Source organism: Jaculus jaculus, chromosome 9 (genome assembly GCF_020740685.1).
Source record: "Jaculus jaculus isolate mJacJac1 chromosome 9, mJacJac1.mat.Y.cur, whole genome shotgun sequence".
Taxonomy (NCBI): domain Eukaryota; kingdom Metazoa; phylum Chordata; class Mammalia; order Rodentia; family Dipodidae; genus Jaculus; species Jaculus jaculus.
The window spans coordinates 76,337,107-76,357,533 of NC_059110.1; the positions used below are offsets into that span (position 1 = coordinate 76,337,107).

Here is a 20,427-nt window from a genome sequence, read left to right on the forward strand (position 1 = left end):
GTTTGACTTAAGGCTCAGTGATGGGGCTGGAAAGAAAAGATGGCACCCCTCACCTTTGGGGCCCCTTGGAAGACTCGGAGCTGCTGTGCATAGGGCAGGGAGGCATACAGAGGAAGGACAAGCATTGCAGGACAGCCATCAGGGAGGTGCTTTGCAATGTCTCGGCAGGTCTTGCTCATTGCCTCGATTTCCTCCTGTCCAGTAAGGAACACCAGGATATCTTGAGAAGAAGGGGCTTCCTTTAAAAAAGAAATTAAAAGGCAGAAAAAAAGTGACATTGATATTTCTCATACCTTTTTAAATTTTGTTTTTTCCCAAGAAGAAAATTCTTATCAACAATGCATAGAACTTTAACATATGCGAATCAGCCAGCTAGGTTTAGAAACCAGTTTTTGAAGTTTTTTTTTTAAATGGTTTTATTGACAGCTTCCATACATATAGACAATAGACCACGATAATTCCCTCCCCTCCCCCACTTTCTCCTTCACAAATCCATATTCCATCATATACCCTCCCTCTCTCCATTAGATTGATTTTGATGTCATCATCTTTCTTTCCTATTATGAAGGTCTTGTGAAGGTAGTGCTAGGCACTGCAAGGTCATGTATATCGAGGCCAATTTCTGTCTGGATGATGACTGCATTGTAAGCAGTCCTACCCTTCCTTTGGCTCATACATTCTTTTTGCTACTTCCAGTTTTAGAAGTTCTAAAGGAAAATTAACGATCCCCCCCCCAGCCCCCGAAGGTTGGGTCTTGCTCTAGCCCAGGCTGACCTGGAATTCACTATGTAGTCTCAGGGTGGGCTTGAACTCATGGCAATCCTCCTACCTCTGCCTCTTGAGTGCTGGGACTAAAGGTGTGTGCCACCATGCCTAGCAGCAGATTGTTTTTAAAAGAACATAATAAAAGCATCAGATGGCAAACCAAATCTGTACAAAGCTTTCTTTTCATAAGCATCTTGCGTGTGTGTGTGTGTGTGTGTGTGTTTGAGGTAGGGTCTTACTCTAGCCCAGGCAGACCTGAAATTCACTATGCAGTCACAAACTCACAGGAATCCTCAAACCTCAGCCTCTTGAGTGCTGGGATTAAAGGCGTGTGGCACCATACCTAGTGTCTCATAAGCATTCTGAATGATGGATTTGGGAAAATCACAATCTATGGAAGATCAGAAGCAGTGGGCTGGAGTGATGGCTCAGCAGTTAAGTGTTCTTCCTATAAAAGCATGAGGGTCTGAGGATTCTGAGGCTGTTAAAGTTTGAATCTCCAGAACCCATGTAAGTAGCTGAATATGACCACATACAGCTGTAACCCCAGACCTGTGGGAGAACAGAGCCAAGAAAATCACTGGGGCTCATGAATGGCAACCTCTGGGATCAATAAAAAACTTTTGCAAGGAAATCACAGGCAGGTGATTAATGGAATGGGACACCCAACACTTTCCTTCGGACATTGCAGATGAGCCCATGGGAAACTGTAAGTGAGCACTTGGAGCACCAGCGACCATATTAGCACATACACAGGCATATACCACACATCTATCTACACACTACACTGTAACACCCCTGCCCTGGATCAAAAGCTGTCATGCTAGAAATCAAGCCCTTGGTAAATGATGCTATCAAATGAATTTTCTTTTCTTTTTTCTTTTTTTCTTCGAGGTAGGGTCTCACTCTAGCCCAGACTGACCTGAAATTCACTATGGAGTCTCAGGGTGGCCTTGAACTCACAGGGATCCTCCTACCTCTGCCTCCTGAGGGCTGGGATTAAATGTGTGCGCCACCACGCCTGGCTTCAAATGCATTTTCAAAACACCCAGAAAGACCCAGCATTGAGATTAGCTGAGTTTTAGGGAACAACATCCAAGTGTTGATGGTCTACCCATTTCTCTAATTTTCCTTTGGTGTTTATTCAAATAAATTAATTTATAACTGCTTGGTGGCAAAATAACTGAAAATGTTTACTAAGTTGTGTATGGATACTCTTTGCCTCTTAGTATCCTCAGATTCCACATCCACACATTCAACCAGATATAGATCTAAAAAAAAAAAATTTAAAACAAAAGTACACCTGAGCAGGATGTAGTGGCTCACACCTTTTATCCCACAGTTTGGAGGAAGAAATAGGAGAATTGCTGTGAGTTCAAGACCAGCCTAGGCTACAGAGTAAGTTCCACGTCACCCTGGGCTACAGTGAAATCCTGCATTTAAAAAAAACCAACCAAAAAAAAAAAAAAAAAAAAAAAACCAAGCAAGGCAAAAATCCCAGCACCTGGGAGGCAGAGAGGTAAGAGGTTCACTGTTGTTAGGTCAGGACAAAATGGAGCCACCAAGACAGCAGGAGGGCAGACAGCAGGATGGAGACAGAGAAATCATCCACATTCCCCAAGAAATTGTCCAGCCATTATCCCTCCCTGCCTAACAAGGGGGCAGGTCTAGATTTACTGCCCCCTGATCTCTCATTGGGTCACTTCTGGTCTTACCCTATGGCTAATGTAAAGAACAGAGATTTACTGCCCCAACAAAGAAATTCCTTCCCTTTTTCACCTTCCCCCAATTGAAAAGCCTATAAAGCCCACTATCTGTAACCCCAAATTGACTGCTTCCACTTCTGAGAGTCAGTCCTGTTTTTCCTGAATAAAACTTCTATCTTTGCTTCAGAGTGCTCTCCGTGGTCCTTGGTCACTACTGAACCTTATATCTGGTGCCTGAAAGGAAGGACTCTGGCTACCCTCTGGGGTGGCCAGACCTCCTTTCCCCTGACCGGACCACCGAGCTGCCATCTGACCCTCTGAAGGCTTCGGATCATCTGCCTGATACAGGTTCTCGCACCCACCATGATTCGGCCTCAGTAAGTTCCCACTCTGCCTCACTGTTCTTTTCTCATTCTCCTCCCTTTTCAATAAGGGTCCCACCTTAAGTCTGTTGCAGTAGTGACCAAACACCACAGACCTCACCCCAACAGCTCCTCCAGCTCCCTTAGCCTCTTTTGATACCCTGCCTGGTAACAAGGTTTGCTTTTAGTCTCTGGAGTTGTAAATATAATAGAAATTTAACATGGGAACGTATAACTTCTGAATAAATGAATGAATATGTGAAGGGGAAATGATTGTCTGGAGTCTATATGAAAAGTACACTTAAAATGAATGTGTATATGTGAATATGTACATGACTTACAGCCCTAAGGCTGCAGAATAATTTCTATTCTGAACAGTGCCATTTCATTATGGGGATGTTTTCCACCAAGCCCACTGTATGAGATGGCATAAGCAATTTTTACTGTTGAGTGGCCCCCAGAAGGAACACTAAAAGTAATTAAGATCATAGAAAAAAAGTCAAGATTCTCTTAGAGAGTTATAAAATGACAGAATTGGAAAGCAGCCTATAGCCCTGAGGGAACTCTCCCTGGAATTTAGGGAAAAAATAGCTCTTAGCTTCCCTGCTTTGCAGAGCCAGGGAACTATAAGCAGAGGATCCAGGCCCCAGAATGATGATAAATGAATGCCAAGTCACTATGGAGACTTAAAAGAAATCTGTAACGGTTTTATGCTTACTTTATCTTTCTATGCTTATATGGAACTACTAACAGTCATAACCTCAAGATTTATATTTAAATTTAAAAACACTCCATACTAAATTTGTAAAGAAATTTCTAAAACTTCTAATAATGCTTAAATCTGCTTTCATATTTTTTTTTTAATTTTATTTATTTATTTGAGAGTGACAGACACAGAGAGAAAGACAGATAGAGGGAGAGAGAGAGAATGGGCGCGCCAGGGCTTCCAGCCTCTGCAAACGAACTCCAGACGCGTGCGCCCCCTTGTGCATCTGGCTAACATGGGACCTGGGGAATCGAGCCTCGAACCGGGGTCCTTAGGCTTCACAGGCAAGCGCTTAACCGCTAAGCCATCTCTCCAGCCCTGCTTTCATATTTTTTAAAAATGTGTTTCAGGAAAGCTTTAAGAAACAAAGTTCTAAAATCTATATGTTTATTCTGGGTAAATAGCATAAGTCAAATAAGATCTTTAAAAAAAGTTATTTCAAAATGCCTTTTGAGAAAAAAAATGGTCATACTAAAAGTGTTATGGTAAGAACAATAAAAGTTTTTGTTGGTAGTTATGAGATGAACTGGCTGAAAAAGATAAACTAGAGAGAAAACTTTATATGTTGGATGCTAAATGTTTGATGACAAAGATTATTACAGAGTGAACTACATGGATTGTAAGGTAAAATTATGTAGATGAAGATACAAGTAAGCTTAAACAGGTTAAAGACAAAGTACTATTAGCCTATGGCTTACAAAAGACTAACAGTATGGCTCTGGCTGGTAGCAGCTTGCTACGGTATTTAGGTTGTAAACTTAACTTTAACTTATTGATGTCAATCTGGTCATAATAATGGTCATAAAAGACTGAATTCAGAGTAAGCCAACCAAGTTAACTAGGTTCCTCTATCTGCCAACCTTTTAACTAAGTCAGAAGGTTAAAATTCACTCATTAATATTCTCTCCTAAGGTTATTATATCTAAAACCCTGCCTCATATAACTATTTCATAGTGAACAGTAAAAACATTCAAAGCAAAGTTATGTGTGATTTAAGATGTAACTCCTCCAACAATTGGTCTTAATACTTTAGATTTTGGCAGATCTAATACAGTCCAACAAAGAGAAAGACAAACTTATAGAAAAGTATGAGTGGGAATTTCAAGATATTCGGGACACTATGAAAAGGTCCAATATAAGAATTCAGGGCATAACCTGATATTCGATAAAAATGCCAAAAATACTCATTGGAGAAGAGACAGCCTCTTCAGCAAATGGTGTTTTGAAAACTGGATATATATCTACAGAAGGATGAAAATAGATTATTCTCTCTCGCCATGCACAAGAATTAAGTCCAAATGGATTAAAGACCTTAACATCAGACCGGAAACTCTGAAACTGCTAGAGGAAAAAGTAGGGGAAACCCTTCAACATATTGGTCTTGGCAAAGACTTTCTGAATACAACCCCAATTGTTCAGGCAATAAAACCACAGATTAATCACTGGGACCTCATGAAATTACAAAGATTTTGCACTGCAAAGGACACAGTGAAAAAAGCAAAGAGGCAACCTACAGAATGGGAAAAAATCTTCGCCAGCTATATATCTGATAGAGGATTAATACCTAGGATATACAAAGAACTCAAAAAGTTAACTAATAAGGAATCAAACAAGCCAATCAAAAAATGGGCTATGGGGCTGGAGAGATGGCTTAGCGGTTAAGCGCTTGCCTGTGAAGCCTAAGGATCCCGGTTCGAGGCTCGGTTCCCCAGGTGCCACGTTAGCCAGATGCACAAGGGGGCGCACACGTCTGGAGTTCATTTGCAGAGGCTGGAGGCCCTGGCGCACCCATTCTCTCTCCTTCTATCGGTCTTTCTCTCTGTGTCTGTCACTCTCAAATAAATAAATAAATAAAAATTAAAAAAAAATGGGCTATGGAGCTAAATAGAGCATTCTCAAAGGAATAAATATGAATGGCATATAAGCATCTAAAAACATGTTCTTCGTCACTAGTCATCAGGGAAATGCAGATTAAAACTACATTGAGATTCCATCTCATTCCTGTCAGATTGGCTACCATCATGAAAACAAATGATCATAAATGTTGGCGGGGATGTGGAAAAACAGGAACCCTTCTACACTGCTGGTGGGAATGCAATCTGGTCCAGCCATTGTGGAAAACAGTGTGGAGGTTCCTAAAACAGCTAACGATTGATCTACCATATGACCCAGCTATAGCACTCCTACGCATATATCCAAAGGACTCATCTCATTTCCTTAGAAGTACATGTTCAACCATGTTTATTGCTGCTCAATTTATAATAGCTGGGAAATGGAACCAGCCTAGATGTCCCTCAACAGATGAGTGGATAATGAAGATGTGGCACATTTATACAATGGAGTTCTACTCAGCAGTAAAGAAAAATGAAGTTATGAAATTTGCAGAAAAATGGATGGACCTGGAAAGGAAACTTAATAGGTTGATATTGTATATATGTATTACAATGATTGTAATGGGGAGGTAATATGATGGAGAATGGAATTTCAAATGGGAAAGTGTGGGGGTGGGGAGGGAGGGAATTACCATGGGGTATATTTTATAATTATGGAAAATGTTAATAAAAATTAAAAAAATAGAATAAAATAAAATCTTAAAAGAAAAAAAAAGAATTCAGGGCATAGTAGAAGGAGAAGAATTCCACTCCAAAGGCATAGTAGGCATCTTCAACAAAATCATAGAAGAAAATTTTCCCCAAATTGGGAAAGAGGTGCCAATACAGATACAGGAAGCCTTTAGAACCCCAGCCAGACAAAACCTGGAAAGAACCTCTCCTCGCCATATTATAATCAAACTTCCAAACACACACACCAAAGAAAAAATATTGAAAGCAGTTAGAGAGAAAAATCAAGTTACCTACAATACTTTAGATTTAACTTACATCATTACTAAACAAGTTTACCAAAGTACCACAGACAGAATTATAATGAGTTGATTAAGGCTCAAATAGTTAAAGATTGTGTCATAAAACTTTCGTGTATATTAAGAGACTAAAAATATTTCTTTTTGGCTCAGCAGTTAAAGGTCCTTATTTGCAAAGCCAGATGCACATAGTGAGCATACATTTGGAAATTGTTTGCAGTGGCAAGTGGCTCTGGCATGCCCATGCCCTCTTTTTCCACAACACTTGTCTCCTTTTTTATTAGATCATGGTAGTTTTAAATCAGTTCCTCTATTCTTTTGGTATGTTAAATATAACTAAGGTAATTTCAAAAACTGACATAGATTAATGGACATCTTATTTAGCTTTTAAGAGTACTAAATCTTCTCAAAAATGTATGTGTATAAAGATATCCCAATTCTGATAAGCTTAAAAAATTATCTAATTTTTCATGTTTAATTTAACTTTTCATATTTAAGCCAAAAATGTTACTATATAATATATAGATTTCTTGTTTATTGTAAATTCTATCATCAGATCTTTTGTTCATAGTTTACTCTCTGTAACTTCATGTGCCTTAAATATGTAAATTCTACTTTTTACTAATATCAGACTTTTCCAGATGTCACAATATTAGAATATTATAATTTGATTTATACAAAGTCCATGATGTTTAGCTATCAGTAAGCATGCATCATTATGCCTGGCTAAAACTCTATAATTTTTTTAATTAAAACTCTGTAATTTTAAGATGGTTCTTGTCTTGTTCATGCTGATTTTGCTAGATGATTATTGAAGGGTCAATGGCCTCCAAAAACCAAAAGGAAACTAGAGAGCCAGGCATGGTGGCGTATGCCTTTAATCCCACTACCCAGGTGACAGAGGTAGGAGGATCGCCATGAGTTCAAGGCCACCCTGAGACTACAGAGTGAATTCCAGGTCAGCCTGAGCTAGAGTGAAACCCTACCTGGGGTGTTGGGGGGGGGAAACTAAAGAGTTAATGGCTATCCCCAGGACTCAGGGCAATAAAAGGAACAACAGAGATTCAGCCCCATTAAGTATGACACCATTCCTGATTGATATACACTCACCATCGGCCTAGATGGCCTTGAAGACCAGGGGCCATCCGAGTATCATCCCTTAGACATTCCTGACTGAACAAACCTATTCTAAACAAGGACACAAACAGCTGTAATTTTTTCTTATTAACTGCACCTGGTATAGCATGGCTTTTCCTTAGGATTCTCCTTATAATCTTGCACCCTAGCCTAGCTCAGTGCTTCAGTCTTCGTCCCGTGGGAAAGCTGAGGTCCCTTGCTGTTTTTTCTCAATAAAACAGTCTTGTCTGTAGAGATCAAGACTGATGTCCTCTATTGCTTTTCTCTTACACTTTCTTTACAATTATCACTGAGGTTATAAATATAAGTCTTACAAAAAGTAACATACTATAATATTTGTTTAGTTAAGCCTTAAAATTGTTCAATGGTAAAAAAAATTGCTTTGTATCTATCATATTGTCTCTAATGCATGTTCAAATCAAGTCTTGCTTAACTCAACAATGACCAAATTTTATTTTATTCTTGAGCTGTGTATAATCAGTCTCAGTCAAAGTTTCATTTAATTGTCTCATTTCTGATATCTTGAGTTCATTACTTATAGAGATATTGATACATGTTTCCTGCCCTAAAAAATAATCTTAAATTGCCATTCTACTTCCAGTTTAGGGAGCAATTGGTACTTGCATTAATATGCACATAAACCAAAGTTGTTTTCAAACACAGATACTAAGTTTTTATACTGTCTTATCTTTTCCTAAATTATAATTTCTAAATTAAATCAATTGCCTGAAAGTTATTGATAAAATATTGTTTTCAGGACTATTAAAATATTCTGCCTAAGCCGGATGTGGTGGCGCACGCCTTTAATCCCAGTACTCGGGAGGCAGAGGTAGGAGGATTGCCATGAGTTCAAGGCCACCCTGAGATGACAGAGTTAATTCCAGGTCAGCCTGGACCAGAGTGAGACCCTACCTCGAAAAACCAAAAAAAAAAAAAAAAAACCCTGCCTATACTTATAACTGACAAACTTAAAAGATAAAATGTGTATGCTTTCTATGTCCCATATATAGCTTACACTGTCACCTGACAACTAGATTTAAATATTAATAAAAAGAATTTTAAACTATTATGTCATTCTCTAACCAGATCTACTTTGCTAACCAGATATGTTCTACCCCCTTTTTAACTAATCTGTTTTGCTAATCAGATATGTACAGTCTCGCTAAGTGAATAATAACCATATGTAGAAGATAAAATCAATTGGAAACATTGGAGTCAAAAGAATAGCCAATATTTTGATTCTTGCTCCCAGGTCAAAGGCCACAGGAGATGATGGAACACGTGAACTTCTAGCCTCTGGTAAGTTACCTATCTTCTTCTTTTTTTTTTTTTTTTTTTTTTGGTTTTCCGAGGTAGGGTTTCACTGTAGCTCAGGCTGAACTGGAATTCAGTCTGTAGTCTCAGGGTGGCCTTGAACTCACAGCGATCCTCCTACCTCTGCCTCCCGAGTGCTGGGATTAAAGGCGTGTGCCACCACGCCCGGCTAGTAAGTTACCTATCTTCTTGATCAGAGAGAATGTGGAAACCCAGAAATGAATTCCAAGTCGGCGTATCTGCAACAGGAGAGTCACATTGGAGGAAAATCAGTCCTCTAGGCTTCCCAAAAGAGGGAGGGCCAATTGGTCAGCATGGCCTTGACTTATCCTAGCAGATGACAACACGGAGAGCATAGAACTCCTCACAGGTCCCTAAAAGTATCTCCTACAAAGCCATTATTGACCTCCAAAGTATACAGTTAATTCTGACAGCCTACATGGTCTTAATCACCCAATGAGAAAAATATAACTATAACATAAATAATGAGCCAGACTAATAGGCTCCCCTGTCTGATGCTGACTTACAATACTAAACCCTAACATTAACTCATGCTTCTGCCTGTCCCTGATTAACTTCACTTACCCTGACACCAGCTCCTCCCACCAAAATCAAAGCTATTTTTCAGACCCCCCTCCTTCCTTAGATCTTACCCTATCTCATCCTGGGATAAATACACTGCCACCCCAATGGGCACTCTCAAACTTAAACTCTCTTAAACTTAAACTCTTAAACTCTTCCCCTGATCCCAAAATGCCCCTCTGTCTCCTCTCTCTTGCCTCAAGCCCTTTATCACTTGCTTCTGAATACTCATCCTCCCTTTACACCTGGTTATTTTGATATCATAGCTCCTTTATTCTCCCTTCTGTCTTCTCACAGGGTGCAGAAAGTCCATCTCCCTCACCTTCTCTATAACAGGTGACTGCCCTGATTATGAGAGAAGTCTCTGCTTCACTCAAGACCAAGTCATAACAACATACTACACTGAAACTGTGATCTCCACTCTGCCACTTCTAGCCACCATGGCCTCCTCATCACCTGCCCTGAAGAGAGACCCACTGACTGGCTCTCCCATAACAACTCATTGGCCCTATGGTCAACATAAACCTTTATCTCTTATCATTAAAAAAAGGCTGGAAATTTCAAAGGGGAATGTGTGTGTGGGGGGGGGTATTACCATGGGATTTTTTTTTATAATCATGGAAAATGTTAATAAAAATTAAAAAAAAAAAAGGGCTGGAATGTTAGGTCAGGACAAAATGGAGTCACCCAGGACAGCAGGAGGGCAGACAGAAGGATGGTGACAGAGAAGTCATCCACATTCCTCAAGAAATTTTCCAGCCATTATCCCTCCCCTGCCTAACAAGGCTGCAGGTCTAGATTTACTGCCCCATGATCTCTCATTGGGTCACTTCTGGTCTCATCCTATGGCTAATGTAAAGAACAGAGATTTACTGCCCCAACAAAGAAATTCCTTCCCAGAGCCGGGCGTGGTGGTGCACGCCTTAAATCCCAGCACTCGGGAGGCAGAGGTAGGAGGATAGCCGTGAGTTCAAGGCCACCCTGAGACTACAGAGTTAATTCCAGGTCAGCCTGGACCAGAGTGAGACCCTACCTCGAAAAACAAAACAAAACAAAAAAAAAGAAATTCCTTCCCTTCCTCACTTTCCCACAATTGAAAAGCCTATAAAGTCCACTATCTGTAACCCCAAACTGATTGCACTGTTCTTGAGGGTCAGTCCTGGCAGCTCGTATTTTTTCCTAATAAAAACTTCCATCTTTACTGGGCATGGTGGCATACCAGCATTCGATAGGCAGAGGTAGAAGAACTGTGAGATCGAGGCCACCTTGAGACTACATAGTGAATTCCAGGTCAGCCTGAGCTAGAATGAGACCGTACCTCAAAAAAACAAAAAACAAACAAACAAAAAGACTTCCATCTTTGCCTCAGAGTGGTCTCCATGACCCTTGGTCACACCTGAACCTTACAACTGTAAGTTCAAGGATATCCTAAGACTACATAGTGAATTCCAAGTCAGCCTGGGCTACAGCAAAACCCTACTTCGGGGGGAGGGTGGGAAGCTGGGTGTGGTGTGGTGGCATATGCCTTTAATCCTCAGGAGGCTAAGGTAGGAGGATCACTGTGAATTTGAGGCCAGCTGGAGGCTACACAGTGAATTCCAGGTTAGCCTGGACTACAGCAAGACCCTATCCCCAAAAAGCAAAAGTCCTGGTGGGCGGTGGGGGAGGGGGGATCCACTGCAACTCACAGTTCATCCTTATGGCCTTATTAGGTCTCTATGCAAAGACTTTCAACAACCCTGCTTCACATTGCTCATGACCATTTCCAAAAAGCAAAACAATGTTGCAAATCCAATGACCCTTTCCTTCCAGCATTTGTAATAGTAATAGGTGGGCTATCAACCTGTTAATCCCGGGGGGAATAATACCAACTTTGAATAGCAGGACACTTTTCAATACTCAGGTCCCTTACTTTCAAAAGTCAGCATATTTTTTCTGCTGCCCCAATGCAAAACAGCTGGCCCAATCTTAATGGTGGTAACCTCTCAAAAAACTGCAGCTGAATGGGTGCTGTATCCAACCTGAAATTTTCATTTCTTTCTGTGCCATAACCTTCTACTCACACCAGTACATTTTTACACAACACAACCCTGCACAGGTTCTCGGGACATAGGCAGCAAGCCTCTCTCATAAACTACTTCTAGCCCAGTCCCAACAAAGTTCTTTCTTCCCCTCATAAGCCAAATGTCGCCGTCCATAGTTTTTACTGCCTTCAGTTCTTTCAATTCTGACCAGAATAGTCCATGAAACAGTACCTTGGGCACTGCAAGGTATTTCTTAGATAAGGATTAAATACTTCCGCATTCAAAAGATGATGACATCAAAATAAAAGAGAGACTGATTGAGAGGGGGAGGGGATATGATTGAGAATAAGAGTTTTATTGTTCACACATGGAAGTTGTCAATAAAAACATAATAATAATAATAAAATAAATAAATACTTCCACATTCCTCCCATAAATCATTTCCAAAAGGTCAAAAGCCACAATCATGTTTCTAGCAGTAGCAACCCTACTCCTCTGGCACCAATTTTACTGCTGTAGTTACCTTCTCGTTGCTGGCACAAAGCACCCAAACAAAAGCAGCTTGTGGGAGGAAAAGGTTTGTTTTGCCTTACAGACTTGAGGAGAAACTCCATGATGGAAGGGGAAAATGAGCTGAGGCTGGACATCACCTCCTGGCCAACATCAGGTAGACAACAGCATCAGGTTAGTATGCCAAACCAGCAGTGGAAAACTAGGACTAGCAAACCTCAAGGTCCACCTCCAGCAACATATTTACTCCAGCAAAGCTCCTCCTCCCAAAATGCCACCAGCTGGGGACCAAGCATTCAGAACACATTAGCTTATGGGGGACACCTAATTCAAAACAATACAAATGGCTAATAATATAAATTGAGAAACATCAATAAGTAGGGTATTTTATAAACTAAAGCAATTTCAACAGGAATAAGAAAAGTGACTGAAATGCATTTCCCAAAAGAGCAGGAATCTGGAATAAAAAATAAAAACAAATGCTATTTTTGTGAAGAGACTTTTGGGCATGTGAGATGGCTGGCTCAGTGGCATTAAAGACATTGGCTTGCAAAGACTGAAAGCCCAGGTTTGATTTGGCAGTACTCATGTGAAGTCACACACACAGTGGTGCATAGGCATGAAGTTCCTGCTTACAGGGATAGAGATCCTGGTGTGCACATACTCTTTTTTTAATTTCTTGCAAATAAGTAAATAAATATTATATTATTTATCTATTTATTATTAATATTATATTATATTATTTATTTATTATTATTATATTATTTATTTATTTTAAAAAGATTTTTAGGGCTGGAGAGATGGCTTAGTGGTTAAGTGCTTGCCTGTGAAGCCTAAGGACTCCAGTTTGATTCTCAATTCCCCAGGACCCACGTTAGCCAGATGCATAAGGGGATGCACACACCTGGAGTTAGTTTGCAGTGGCTGGAGGCCCTAACACACTCATTCTCTCTCTCTCTCTCTCTGCCTCTTTCTCTATCTGTCGCTCTCAAATAAATAAATAAAAGTAAACAAAAAAATGGTGATAATGGACCCCTCCCATCTGAGACACCTTCCAAAGGCATCTCCTATGGACTCTGCTCCCACCAAAAAGTTTTAATATTAATTTGACCATTATTATTATAGTTTTAAAATATTTTATTTATTTAAGACAGAAAGAGAGGGGAAGAGAGAGAAATTAGATGCACTGGGGCCTCCAGCCACTGCAAATGAACTCCAGACACATGTGCCACTTTGTACATCTGGCTTATGTGGGTACTGGGGAATCAAACCCAGGTCCTTAGGCTTTGCAGGCAAGCATCTTAACCATTAAGCCATCTCTCCAGCTCTCAATCTTTATTACTTTATTATTACTATCTTGGTTTTTTGAGGTAGGGTCTCGCTCTAGTCTAGGCTGACCTGGAATTCACTACATAATCTCATGTTGGCCTCAAACTCATGGTGCTCCTCCTACCTCTGCCTTCTGAATGCTAGGATTAAAGGCATGTACCAGCATGCTCAGCTCTTGACCTTTTTTTTTTTCTTTTTGAGTCAGGGTCTCATGAACCCAGGCCAGCCTCAAATTCAGTATGTAGAGGAAGGTGGCCTTGAGCTCCTGAAATGTTCAGGGACCATCCTAACCTTCTTTGTATCATTCCAATTTTAGTATATGAGTTGCAAAAGTGAGCACAGAACTCCTGCTTGTTCTGCCTCTACTTCCCAAGTACTATGATTACAGGTTTGCACCACGTCTGGTTATATACCAGGTTGAGGGTTGAACCTAGGGCTTCAAGAAAGTGAGGCAAACACTAAAACTGGGCTACATTCCCAGCTAATTACCTGGCTTTTTAAAACTTTAAACTACACAAGCAACATTTAGTTTAAAATCTTACTCACTCTGAATTTTCTCAAAAAAATTAATGTGAAGATAAAAACACCTCTTTTTATACAAATTAAACAAAAATGCTGTGACTTAATCACTCAAAATTTTACAGTAAATTTTTAATAAATGAGATGAGATTGTGCAAACATACAATATCTCAGGGCAAGTGTAGTGGTTAATGCCATTAATTTCAACACTCAGGATGCCAGAGATGGTGGCAAACTCCAAGCCACTTTGTGCTACTCAGTGAGACACTTCCGGGGGAGTGGGGAAGAAAAGCCAGGTGTAGTGGCTCATGTCTTTAATCTTAGCACTTGGGAGGCAGAGATAGGAGGACTGCTGTTACAGTCTGAGACTACAAAGTGAGATCCAGGTCAGTCTGAGCGAGAGTGAGACCCTACCTTGAAAAAAATCTAAAAAGAGGAAGGGGGGAGCCTCAAATCGAAACCCATTAATAGATCAAATCAACTTTTTCTGTTTGTTTTTTTTTTTAAAAGCAGGTCTCATTCTAGCCCAAGCTGAGCTGACCCAGAACTCACTTTGTAGTCCCAGACTGGCTTCAAACTCATATTGATCGATCCTCCAGATACTCATATTGAGAGTGCTGGGATTAAAAGGGCCAGGCCAAATCAACTGTTTTTTTTTTTTTTAATATTTTTTACTTTAGAAAGTTTTTTATTTATTTGAGAGAGTGAGAGAGAGAGAGGCAGGTAGAGATAATGGGTGCACCAGAGCCTCCAGCCACTGCAAATGAACTCCAGATGAATATGCCACCTTGTGCATCTGGCTTACATGGGTCTTGGGGAATCAAACCTGGGTCCTTTGGCTTTGCAGGCAAGTGCCTTAATTGCTAAGCCATTTCTCCAGCCCTCACCCTTAAATCAACTTTTTGTTTGTTTGTCTGCTTGCTAATTTTTGGTTTTTTGAAGCAGGTTGTCAATGTAGCCCAGGCTGACCTTGGGGAACTCACTCTATATATCAGGCTGGCCTCACTAACCCAGACTGACCTGGAACTCACTACTATATCTTGGGGTGGTCTTGAACTCATGACAACCCTCCTACCTCTGCCTCCCAAGTGCTGGGATAAAGGCATGCACCACCATGCTGGGCTTTTTTTTGTTTTGTTTTGTTTTTTTTTGTTTTTCAAGGTAGGGTCTCACTGTAGCCCAGGCTGACCTGGGATTCACTATGGAGTCTCAGGGTGGCCTTGAACTCATGGCAATCCTCCTACCTCTGCCTCCCAAATGCTGGGATTAAAGGCGTGCGCCACCACACCCGGCTTCTTTTATTTATTTAATTTTTCAAACGTAGACATAATCAGTGCACATCACATGTTATAAAGGTTTGAGAGTCTATGTGCTTCTTCTGGGGCTATGATTTAAAGAGAAATCATACATAAGCTGCTGTTCTATATAGGAGTTTTCTGGCTTAGCAGAGGAAAGCTGCTGATTGGGGCTGAATTATCTTCTTCCAGAGATGGTAAGAAATACCATAAAAATGGTAGACATGGGGGACAGGAGAGATGGCTAAGTAGTTAAAGGCACTGGATTGCAAACTGCCATCCTGGGGTTCAATTCCACAGTCATGAAAAGTCAGATGTAAACTGGTACACGCGTCTGTGATCCAAACATGCCTATGCCAATGGCAGGTAAAGCCAGGAAAATCAGAAGCTTTTGGGCCAGGTAGCCTGAATTTCATTTGTAGTCTGGCTATTATTTGTAGCAGCAAGAGACCCTGTCTCAAAGGAGGTGGGGGACTGGAGAGATGGCTTAGCAGTTAAGACATTTGCGTGTGAAGCCAAACGGCCCAGGTTAGATTCCCCAGGACCAATGTAAGCCAGTTGCACATGGTGGCACATGTGTCTGAAGTTCGTTTACAATGGCTGAAGGCCCTGGTATGCCCATACTCTCTATCTGCCGCTTTCTGTCTCTCTCTAAAATAAAATAAAAATCAAAGGAGGAGGAGCCCAGACATTTCAAAGTTGTCCTCTGACCTCTACGTGTGAGCTGCAGTACAGGTACCCATACCCATACACACACAGACAGATTAAAAAAAAAAATCAAGACGTGGAAAATGAACTTATTCCTAATCCCACAGCCTAGATAATTGTTTGATTCTGTGACTTTTAAAAACAATTATTTTTATTTTATTGTTTATTTATTTGAGAGAGAGGCATAGAGAGAGAATGGGCGCACCAGGGCCTCCAGCCACTGCAAACGAACTCCAGATACATGTGCCACCTTGTGCATCTGGCTTACATGGGTCTTGGGGAAGTGAACCGAGGTCCTTTGACTTTGCAGGCAAGCACCTTATCAGCTAAGCCATGTCTCCAGCCCTGATTCTGTGACTTTTATTTCCAAGGCTAAATACTATTGTTAAGCCAGGCGTGGTGGCACACGCCTTTAAGCCCAGCACCTGGGAGGCAGAGGTAGGAGGATCACCATGAGTTTGAGGCCACCCGAAGACTATATAGTGAATTCCAGGTTGGCCTGGGCTAGAGTAAGAACCTACCTCAAAAAACCAAAAAATAAAAATAAAAACAAACTATTGTTAATTGCAAAATGAAGTAAGCTTTGCAGGAACTTAAAGCCCTTCCATACCTGGTGGATCTGAAAGACTGAGATAAGAGCTGAGTGCAGGTAATCATGCTGAGGTTGCTTCGTGTAGAAAATCTGGATGGGATGTTGCCGCCCCTCCAGGTAGAGGACAGGGGCACCATTGAAATACTGAGAAAACAGATCCACATCCATTGTAGCTGACATCACGATCACCTACATAAAAGAATGAGGAAAAAAAGACACTGGGTTGCCTTTTTGTAAAATAGATGACTGAGGCTTGTGGCACTCCTGGCTCAGTTAATGTTCTCCTGTGCTCCTGAAGGAACAGGTTCAAAACCCAGGCTCACCCATTAAATGAACTACACATACTTTGAGAGGTAGTTTTCCCAGCTCCTTTCGCCTCTTCTGTGCAGCTTTCACTACTCCAAAGAGCACATCCGTGTGGATAGTTCGTTCATGGGCTTCGTCCAAGATGACACAGCTGTACTTCCTAAGCAGGGAATCTGATATTGCTTCACGAAGAAGCATGCCATCTGTTAAGAACTTGATTCTGGTATCTTCTGAGGTGACATCCTCAAAGCGTACGGTATAGCCAACCTGAAAGAAAATATGACTCTTTTATACTTAAAATATTTGGTGAGCACCCACTGTGTATCTAGTACTGCCCTGAGACTGTAACACCCTGATCTCTTCTTTCAGGGAGCATGTGGGTAGACATACACTGGACATTTTACCTGAAGTGATAGTGAGCATTACAAAGAACTTAAAATTAACCTCTGACTTCAAGCTACTTAATAGTTTCATATGAAGCTATACATAGAGATGAAAAGGCATCTAAGAATTTTTAAAAATATTTTAATTTATTTATTTGAGAGAGAAAGAGAGGCAGATAGAGAGAAAGTGGGTGTACCAGGGCCTCTAGCCAGTGCAAACCAACTCCAGATGCATGTACCACCTTGTGTGTCTGGCTTACATGGGTCATGAGGAATTGAACCTGGGTCCTTAGGCTTCCCAGGCAAGTGTGTAAACTGCTAAGCCATCACTGCAGCCTCTAAAATGTTTTTAACTATAGTGCACACACACACATAAAACACAAATATGCAAAGGACTTCCAGGTAAGATGGCAGCATACTAACCACATCAAAGCTGCCTAGGGGGAGAAATAAATAGAATCACAGCAAAATACACTCTTCTACTGAAAAGTGAAGGTATATAAGTTATTATCAACCACAGCAAAGAAGCAGAAGAGTCCAAGATCTTCCAGAAAGAAGGAAACTAACCAAAATATTGCTGAGGCACCAGTAGCCCTGGTCCGTGAGCCACTGTCTGGCAGTGCAGAGCAGCAGGACCAAAAACAAAGTGAGGGCATTTTCCACTCACATCAGCCTCCTTGAAAAGTCAAGAAATCTGAAGAACTCAGCAGACACCAGCTGAGCAACTGGTGAAGGAGAACAGAAACAGGACCACACAAGTAGCCTGGTACAGCTCCAGGCAGCCTGCAAAGTCTACTACGCCCCAATTGTCAGGGCCATGAATGTCTGGAGAACTCATTCACACCGGCCAGCTGGCACCACTCATCACTGAGCATGATCAAGGTGAGCACTCAACAATGATGAGATGGGAAGCCATCCCAAAAGGTAACAGTGCCTACTTATACAAAGCCAGATATACAGGCCTGCACTGGAAGTGCTAATCTCTGTTTCCATGTCAGGAAAGGCTTCACATTATATTTGAATTATATATTCTTGGTTGGCTTTACCCTTTTCAAATAAGCTGTATTTTAATGTTGACTATTGTTGCCTTTTATGTTTCCTGATTTTTAGGGCCTTTGTCTTTTTCTTCTGTCATTATTGAGGGCAGGGCCTGACTGTGTCCAGGCTGACTTGGAACCCATTTTACACTAGAAATATCAACCTCCGAGTTGGTAGGATTAAAGGTGTGGGGCAAAACACACCATTAGGGACTTTGGCTTTACTACGTTATCTGTTTAGTTTAAACCCCACACTTGTACAAATACTCTGTGCTGGTTTTGATTGAATGTCTATATTGCTCAGTTGAATTCTAGAATTTGCCAGTAATTTGCTTTACCCAGTCTTCTACAATTCATGAATAGCAGGCAAACTCAACACCTAGGGTCACTTCTGCTGTTTCTCTTGGAGTATAAGAGCTACATTTGGCATCTTAAACTCCTTCACTGAAGATGTATAAAGTTGGATTTATATGGCTAAGAACACTGCAGATAATTAAAAAACCCAAGCATTAAACTAACTCAGATGCAAAAAAATTTTTATTATACTAGAAACATAAAAAAATAAGACAATACAATCCCACCCCAAATTATCAATCCATCAGAAATGACCTGCAGTGAGAATGCTTTAGATGAAATGCCTGACAAAGATTTAAATATACATATATGTACACACACACACACACACACACACACACACACACACACACATATTTTTTTCAATGAAAACAAACTCCAGGAGGAATACCAAGAGAATACAGGAAACCAATTAAATGAAACAAGGAGGTCAATACAAGATATTAGTAAGGAAATAGAAATTAATAAAAAAAATAACAATCAGAAATACTAGAAATGAAAAACAGAGTAAGCCAAATAGAAAAGTCTATAGAAAGTCTCACCAGTAGAATGGATCAAGGAGAGGAAAGAATATGTAAACTAGAAGACCAGGTGGCAGACCTAATACAGTCCAACAAAGAGAAAGACAAACTAGTAGGAAGGCATGAATGGGAATTTCAAGACATTCAGGACACTATGAAGAGATCAAGCATAAGAATTCAGGGCATAGTAGAAGGAGAAAAAATTCACTCAAAAGGCACAACAGGTATTTTCAACAAAATCATAGAAGAGCCAGATATGGTGGCGCACACCTTTAATCCTAGCACTCAGGAGGCAGAGGTAGGAGGATTGCCATGAGTTCAAGGCTACCCTGAGACTACATAGTGAATTCCAGGTCAGCCTGGGCTAGAGTGAGACCCTACCTCAAAAACAAACAAAGAAGCAAACAAAAACCACAGAAGAGGCCTGGAGAGATGGCTTAGTGGTTAAGTGCTTGCCCGTGAAGTCTAAGGACCCCAGTTCGTGGCTTGATTCCCCAGGATCCACGTTAGCCAGATGCACAAGGGGGCACATGCATCTGGAGTTCGTTTGCAGTGGCTGGAAACCCTGGCGTGCCCATTCTCTCTGTCTATCTGCCTCTTTGTCTGTCGCTCTCAACTAAATAAATAAAAATGAACAAAAAAATTTAAAAAAATCACAGAAGAAAACTTCCAAGTAGGGAAAGTGAATTCAATACAGATATAGGAAGCCTATAGAATGCCAGACAAAATCAGGGAAAGACTTCTCACCATCATATTATAATTAAACTACAAAACACACAAAGCAAAGAAAATATATTGAAAGCAGATAAATCAGGTCATACACAAACACAAGCCCATCAGGATAACAGAAGATTACTCAACATAAACTGTAAAAGCCAGAAGGGTTTCCTCAGTTATATAATAAATATGAGGCCAGCCTGGGCTATTTTGAGACCCTGTGGCAAAAAATAGCAACAAAACATTAATCTAGTATTCTAGCATTTCCAGCAGTAAATTCTCACTAAAATTAGTTCTGATTCTTATTGATAACTACCAATTTCTTCTTCTTTAAAACATCATGAAATTAATGGATTTCAGAATATTTTTAAACATAGTTGGAGTATCTTATTTCTATAGAATGAGAATTTTCTAAAAAGGAACCACAGTTAAGAACTAGTCAGTTTTGACTGCAGAAACCAAAGGATGGCAGTATTATCGTGTCCATTTTTATAGAACAGAGGAAGTATTTTTGTTTATGCTTCCCATGAGCTGAAATGGATTTTTATAATAAATCACTGGAAAAAATACTTTTAGGGCTGGAGAGATGGCTTAGCGGTTTAGTGCTTGCCTGTGAAGCCTAAGGACCCCGGTTCGAGGC

The 20,427-nt window shown here is 40.6% G+C and overlaps 1 protein-coding gene across 2 annotated transcripts in view; it reads right to left on the bottom strand.

The window, feature by feature from the left end:
• Dhx33 (DEAH-box helicase 33) overlaps positions 1-20,427 on the bottom strand; it is a 45,619-nt gene that overhangs the window by 12,861 nt on the left and 12,331 nt on the right. For both annotated transcript variants that reach the window (XM_004666892.2, XM_004666893.2), the window contains 3 exons: positions 16,815-17,042; positions 16,488-16,658; positions 54-239 (listed from right to left, as the gene is read on the bottom strand). In XM_004666892.2, the coding sequence (XP_004666949.1) occupies positions 54-239; positions 16,488-16,658; positions 16,815-17,042 (585 nt within the window). The remainder of the gene's footprint in view (positions 1-53; positions 240-16,487; positions 16,659-16,814; positions 17,043-20,427) is intronic.